The sequence below is a fragment of the Mya arenaria genome, chromosome 6, assembly GCF_026914265.1.
Source record: "Mya arenaria isolate MELC-2E11 chromosome 6, ASM2691426v1".
In the NCBI taxonomy this organism is placed as follows: domain Eukaryota; kingdom Metazoa; phylum Mollusca; class Bivalvia; order Myida; family Myidae; genus Mya; species Mya arenaria.
In genome coordinates this window covers 49,250,325-49,257,424 of record NC_069127.1, presented here as the reverse complement: position 1 = coordinate 49,257,424, position 7,100 = coordinate 49,250,325, and the positions used below count along the sequence as shown (strand labels likewise).

At 34.7% G+C, this 7,100-nt stretch overlaps 1 protein-coding gene across 1 annotated transcript; it reads right to left on the bottom strand.

Moving 5' to 3' along the window:
- Nucleotides 1-3,208: 3,208 nt before the first annotated feature.
- Nucleotides 3,209-5,415, bottom strand: LOC128239034 (uncharacterized). The gene has a single exon (XM_052955461.1). It carries the CDS (start codon nt 5,001-5,003, stop codon nt 4,038-4,040), a length of 966 nt encoding a protein of 321 aa, XP_052811421.1. The 5' UTR covers nt 5,004-5,415; the 3' UTR covers nt 3,209-4,037.
- Between the last annotated feature and the right edge of the window lie 1,685 nt (nt 5,416-7,100).

The following is a 7,100-nucleotide window of genomic DNA, read 5'->3' as shown; positions in this document are numbered from 1 at the left end:
ATATATAGGGGATACTATGATAGGACGCTTTTTTGGTGACATGTATCAAGTCGAGTTCGGTTTGTAAACACGTATCCGTCGAGACCGCAGGTCGAGACGGATACATGTTTACTTACCGAAGAAGACGTGATGCAGGTCACCAGAAAATCGTTTTATCGTAATATTCAATTTATAATATACATGCCTATTTAATTATTCCTTTTTATTTTTCGGTTTACATTTGATTTAATTTTACCACCATCTGTCAAATGCGCGTATGAATTGGAATGTGTTACGTAGTTTTGTGTAATGAAGTCAAGGGAGGCTACTACAGCGAAACGAAGTCAGAAGTTACAGAATTCACTTGATTGACCAAAATAAGAACAAAATATTTTATGTTTTAGCAAAATTAACAAATTGTTTATACGAATACAATTATTAAACGTCACAGCACAAAAGAACAACAAAAAAGCGGTACATATTTTACGAGTATACACTAATCGTCATTTCCTGTAGACGTAACGCGGCCATTTTAAACAAAGTAAATAAATATTCGTGGGATTTTTAGACGATCGTAATATGCAGAATTAAGGGAAGTTCGTGAGTCAATCGCTATTTCTATCGTTGACGCGAATTCTCCTTTTTCTTTGTATTTGCGAGCTACTCATATTTATAATAATAAACATGGATAATGCAACAATTTTATGAAGTTCGAAATGGCAAACAACTAGTTCACTGAAGCATGTGTGAAGTAGCTGTCTTGATAGATTGGAAGTGTTCTCTATCTCGTGCCTATCCTCGTGGTTCTTTGAAGAACATGAAAACCATGTTCCTGAATATTAACATGCTTCTGGGGCGTGAGTAAAGTTAGTTAATTTAATGTATTTAAAAAGTAGTTCCGAGATTACACACGGTACTCGCATGATACGGAATCAGAAAACGACAGTGCAGAAAACACTCATTTTATACTTTTGCGTTTTCAGCTATTAAATACCTTGATTTAACGATCACCCAGTCAATTCAAACAAGATGTTTTTAAACTTATAAAAGAAAATATATTCAAGAAGGCAATGCAAACCCATAAATGCTCGGTCACAAGGCGTCCTTTCTTTTTATCCCAGATCTGGGCTCACGTGCGATTCATGTGATATTTCATATAGAAAAAAATATACATCAAAGCAACTTATAGCAGTCCCATTTTTTTTCAAAAATACTTAAGTCACTTCTCAATTTTAATCCCAACTACTTTTACTACATAACAGCATATAAAGGAGTTGTATTTCACGTAATTTGACGATGTAGTAAGAAAATACATAGAAAATATAGATTTGACAGTCCTGAAGAAGCAGAGCATGCTCAACAACAGTGAGGGTAAAATGCCATTGACAATAGATATATCACAGATCCATAGGTTAATTAAAATAAAATAAATGTCTGCGAAAGTACATTCAAGCTCAATATTTAATATTAAGTTTTAATCAAAATGGTTACATATACACTACCTACTCCAACGAATGTTCATCAGGAAAGGTTTTTGCACAAACTACATGTGAACACATCACTGTACGAAAATGTGTTTGCTTACATACAGATCAAGGACAACAATGGCGTAGACATGTACATACGTGGTCATTTTGAGAAGGTATTAATATTTGCGACACATATTTAGCTTAAAGAAGCCTGGATAACATTAATTCGGTAGTGCTTTCTAGATATGTTTTCAATATTATGAAAGAGAAATAACATAAATGATGAGTTTGAAATCACCTCAAGTCTTCAAAAGCATTTTCTTTTTATAATATGGTAACAATAGGGACAGTCCGACTATTTACATAATGTGATGAAGATTGATTTCTTAGAATTTCTCTATTCAATATCCCAAGACTCGTTACACATATAGCTTTTCGACAAGGTGAGATGTGGAATAAACAATGCTGAAAATTATGTAAGGAAAACGATTCACTGTTGCATCAGCAGGCTTGTATTTCGTTTTATTAGAAATCCTAAAAGAGTAGTTTTGTACTAAATAAATAATTATAGGGACATATTGATTGGTGGGGTAAAACATGGTGGGGTAAAACATTTAATGGTCAAAGGTAGTTATTAAAATGTTATCAGTCAAAGGAGTTAATTGAACGTTCGTACGTTTTATTCACCTTGATCTGTCATTCTATACGTAAAGTTTACATCCTCTGCAGAATGCGTTCGTCGAAAACATGTTTTTTTTTGTCAGCTTTTTTGGGGGTTTTCTTGTTAAACATTTCGCCCTGATAGCGTGTTTACAGTATAGTGTGTTGTCTAAATTATAAGCTTCAATATGTACGTGTGATTCCATAGTCTGACGACATACCGTTACACAACACAACTTCGATAGCATTATAAGAAGGATAACATCAAGTGATGACCGTTTCCAGGAGGAATGTGAACTAAACTAAAAACCTATTTTGAAGAACGAAACTATCCAATTTCTGTTATAGATGAAGCTGTTTCGAAAACATTTTCCATCAGTGCAGAGGACGCCTTGCAGCCAAATGTTAAATCATCGGAAAGAAAGACATTACTCTTTTTGTGTGTACTTTTAATCCATCATTACCAAACATTGGTAAAATTATAAACCAATATTGGGGACTACTCAGATTTTCAAAAAGTAAAACTGTCCAAGATCTCATTAACTACAAACCAATTGTTGCATATAAGCGGCCTTAAAAATATTCAAGATATACTTGTGAATTCTAAACTTACAAATGTTGTCACTAACGGGTTTTTTACTAAATGTAATAGATCCAGATGTTCACATTGTTGTACTATTTTTGAAAATGACAATTTTTCAAGTATATATTTTTGCAAAGAATTTAAGATAAATCATGAATTGTCCTGTTCTTCTACAGGTGTTATATATCCTGAATTACAGACGCCCACTGCACTATGATGTTGCCCGTACAGCAGTCTTGGAAGAAATGATCAGCGCCCATTAAAACCCGTCTAACTGCGTCAACAGGGCCCCCTTTGAAATTGACCAAACCAGTGTGCAGGGCTATTCTGAAACAGCTGTTCTCCGCTTTATTAAAAATGTAATGCGGAGAGCTAAATAAACATGATGCATAATGTGTTTTACTCTTTTAAAATGTGCATTTTTCTAATCCATCAAAAGTAATTTAAGCAAAGAGCTATCGCTTTGCTACACAGGTATATATTGCCAGTAGTAGCATGCGTACATATTTTTACGAGATTCAAGTTTTCAAGTTTTATTTATAATACACCAGAAGGTCGTAGACCCATGAGGCATAAAATGCACAATGGTGACAAATACAAATAATATGTACTTGTGCGGTAACACATTAACTAATAAATTTTATGACAATGGCTATAATACTAGACTGTTACAAAATGTCTATTTGACATAATGTGAAAAGCTTTGTAAACAAATACACTCAAATTCTTCAATGTTCCTTCCTTAATTAACTCTATAAATTTGTGCATACTAGGATGTCGTAAATGGTAGGATGGCAATAAAGAGTTTCGAATATCATTATACAATGGACATTCAATAACAAAATGGTATTCATCATCTAAAATATTGCATTCGATACATTTTCTCTTATGTACGGGTATTGATACAGGTCTAGCCCATCTTCCAGTCTCTATATATGAATATTTTTATTATTTTGCACAACGTCGACGTCACCGCAGAGCATATGAAACCTTGGCTATGACAAAATTTATTTACAACTTTAAATCAGCTCAATTTTTTTGTGACAAAACAAAATTAATGTACATTTACACCAACGTCGGTTGATCGCGATACCTTTTTACATAAGCAAAATGCGTTACGTTTGGCAAAATATTCATCTCACAAGCATAAAAACGTATTCCTCGTAGAAATACTAAATACATGACGAGGGGTATTAATAGGACTTAATGGGATGATCGTTGATGTATGTCACAAAATTGTTCTGCTCACAATCCAGTAACAACTTTGCAGAAAGTAATTTTGGCCCAGATTCGAGGTCATGAATCGCTCGTAGATATTTACTTATTTTTTCACATTGAGAATTCTATTAGCCTTCATTGACAAATTTCACCGACACTTTCATATCCATCGGTGGTTCGGTTTTTTCTTGCACAAACGATGGCCTGGCTTCAATAGCTTTAACATGTTCATCTTGTACGTTTACCACAATCTGTTTGTCCTTTTTAGTTTTAGGAGTATCTACAGCATGTGTGTGATCCACTGTACCTCCCTTTTCGCTGTATTGATTCTTTTGGTTGCGTCTCCTTATTCTTTGGAATACTTCATGCGGAGTGTAAACGAGAGGAGTGGTTATTTCCAATTTGGGGTCATAAGTACATCCACATGCATAACGTTTCTTTTGGTGGAATAGTTCTTTTGGGTTCGATAGATACATCTTCTCCACCTTTTCCGGTGCAACAAGTGACCTTGTGTGAACTTCAATTCTTGGGAATTTTTCTTGCTCCTTTTTCATAATGTGCACCTTTTCGCCAATTTCTGTGCAATCTGTGCAAAACTGTGGCCCCAGCACATCGCATTGTAAGCGCTGTTGCCTTGGTGTTTCTGCTCTTTCATTTCGGTAGCACATTGATCTTTGTCGTACAAGACTTATTTCCCTGTTTCGCCCATCCGCTGATACAACTTTATCTTTGATTCGATTATGAAATGAAGAATATCCCGCGTTGTTTATTCGTTGTAATCGTGCGCTTCGTGTAAGCAGCCATCTTACTTCCGGTGAAATTGTACTACCTGTCACGTGACTTTGCTGAGCATGCGCATGCTGTGAAACGGAAGTACGTTGAAATAACGATTGAATGGTGGGGTTTTCTCTATAGTCGTCAGAAAACTGAAACTGCTGACGTCTCTTATGGCGAGTTTGCTTATCACATAATTCTCGAAGCAGTGACGACTGGTTCCGGAACAACACCTTTTCAGCATGCAGTTCAATCCGACTTTCTGGCACATACTGTCCTAACTTTCGAGTATGAATTCGTTTATTTCCGGTTGTAAACATGTTTAAGCCTAGTCACGGCGAAAAGTCGATATACATGTAACTGTCCACCGTTAAGTATAAATATATAATATATTATAGAAGTATATATATCTTGAGTTAACAAAGGTTACTCTCTCATCCAGCAGCGTAACAGTAGACTGTATTTATAATACAGACGCAGTGAACTGATACAGTCTATTTTAAAGAACTCTAAACCTAGCCTTCTTTCATGTTTTCCTTTCAATAACACGTAAATCCACAATAATCAGTTACAAACTCAACATTGGTATTAATCACTCCAATGTGGTGAGAAATTTCCTACCTTATCGAAATATAAAAACACACATCTGATTATAATTGCTTCGCATATATCAAATGTTATCAACTTTTATAAAGAGCAGTCACCATTTTCCTTGTTTTATCGAGGAAAATGTTCGACATTGAGAAAGATGTAGGCTCAACTTTCTTTTTAACCATTCAATATTTTATGACCGATATGAATTACTGATCAAATGCTGTCGTTTCAATAGCTGTATTTAATGAATGATATTGACTGTGCTGTTTGGATAAATAATTATCGTACTTGGGTATAGCAGGGTTAAACACTCGTGTATTTGGAATTCATTATTTATCCTTTTATTCGGTATGAAAACATTCACTCCATATCTATCTGAGATAAAATAGGCATTTATACTTCGCGTCAGATTTGCAGCGGATCTTTTGACTAGAGCAGGAATATATGTAGTGTACAAACATGAAAAATAAATAAATATTGAAATAAAAAACAACACGCTTCTTGTTCAAATAAAAGTTGAGGAACAAAACAAAAGCACAATTCTTTTGAAAATAAAAGGAGAACAAGGGGCCACTAATTAATGCCAACGCTGGTCTGTTGTTTCATCCAGTCGTCCGGGATATAACTAAAAAATATGTAAGCCGTTTTACTATATGTTCAACAAAGGTTTACAAGCTAGAAGCTATTACAAGTGATTCGATTTTAAATATGTTAACCAGGTAATATTTGAGACGACCTTGCCGCTGTTTTTATTTACATTGTATGCTATTTATCAATTGAGGCACTTTTGAGAGATTAAGCAAATTGAATTTGCCATTCAAAAAGATTAAATTGAGATAGATGAAATTCTAATATGAATATATGAAACGTTAAAATGTTTAGTCATTTCTGTTTTATGAGTGCTACATTATATGTATTATACTTTTAAAATAGTATTGAATAAGTTCATAATTGAAAGAGATACCGTTCTTTTGAGCTGAAGAACATGTTATTAATAATTTCTTCAAAATCCTCACAATATAATATATTGCTGTTTTCAAAACTGTTTTAACTTCACAATTTACTTGTTTTACTTTGTAATTTTTATCTTTAAACACGTCAATACAGACACTTACACAGAAAAGAAAAAGTAAGACAGTTCATAGTTAATACGGCGGACACACAAAGCCGAATATGGCTGAGATCGCGGCCGTTTTTGATCAGATAGCGCTACGACACGAAAAGTACACAAGTCGGATTACTATCCTCATTGACCTGGACACTCCTACCATTGTCTGAGTGCAGTCGTATACGTTGGTAACAAGATTCCTACGGATCGGGAATGTCCCGGAGAGGTTTCAGCCCCTCCCGACAGTTAGGTGCGTCCCGTAATATTCGGTGAAACTCGACCAGTGTGTATACCACGTGATTAATTTCGTCATAAATGCTACGTCGGAAGGCAACATTTTGCTTCAAATGAAGACTTTAATCAAAAACATGAGTTTGGAAACAGTTGTTTGAGGAAACTGCTCACCTAATCAAACTCCGGTTATATAACGAAGGTTGTGCTCTTTAAGCGGCATAGATCAACTGCCCTTTGTTTCAATTAAAATGGTCATCTTTGTTTTTAGTCATTATTCGAAGCAAAATGTTGCTTTACAACGTAGCATTTATGAAGTAACATAGCATGTGCTATACACACACTGTCAGCCGATTTCCTCTAGTCGGATTACAAGCTTGATTGTGAAAATTCTACGTTTACTTCCCTTTGCATCATTCAAGAAACAGACTCTAGGTATTCATTTTCAATAAAAGATTTTACAACAAAATTTAAGAGTTGCAAA

Bases quoted from the DNA above. Each gene is read 5' to 3' on its own strand.
- LOC128239034 (XM_052955461.1), bottom strand. From the start codon at position 5,003: ATGTTTACAACCGGAAATAAACGAATTCATACTCGAAAGTTAGGACAG.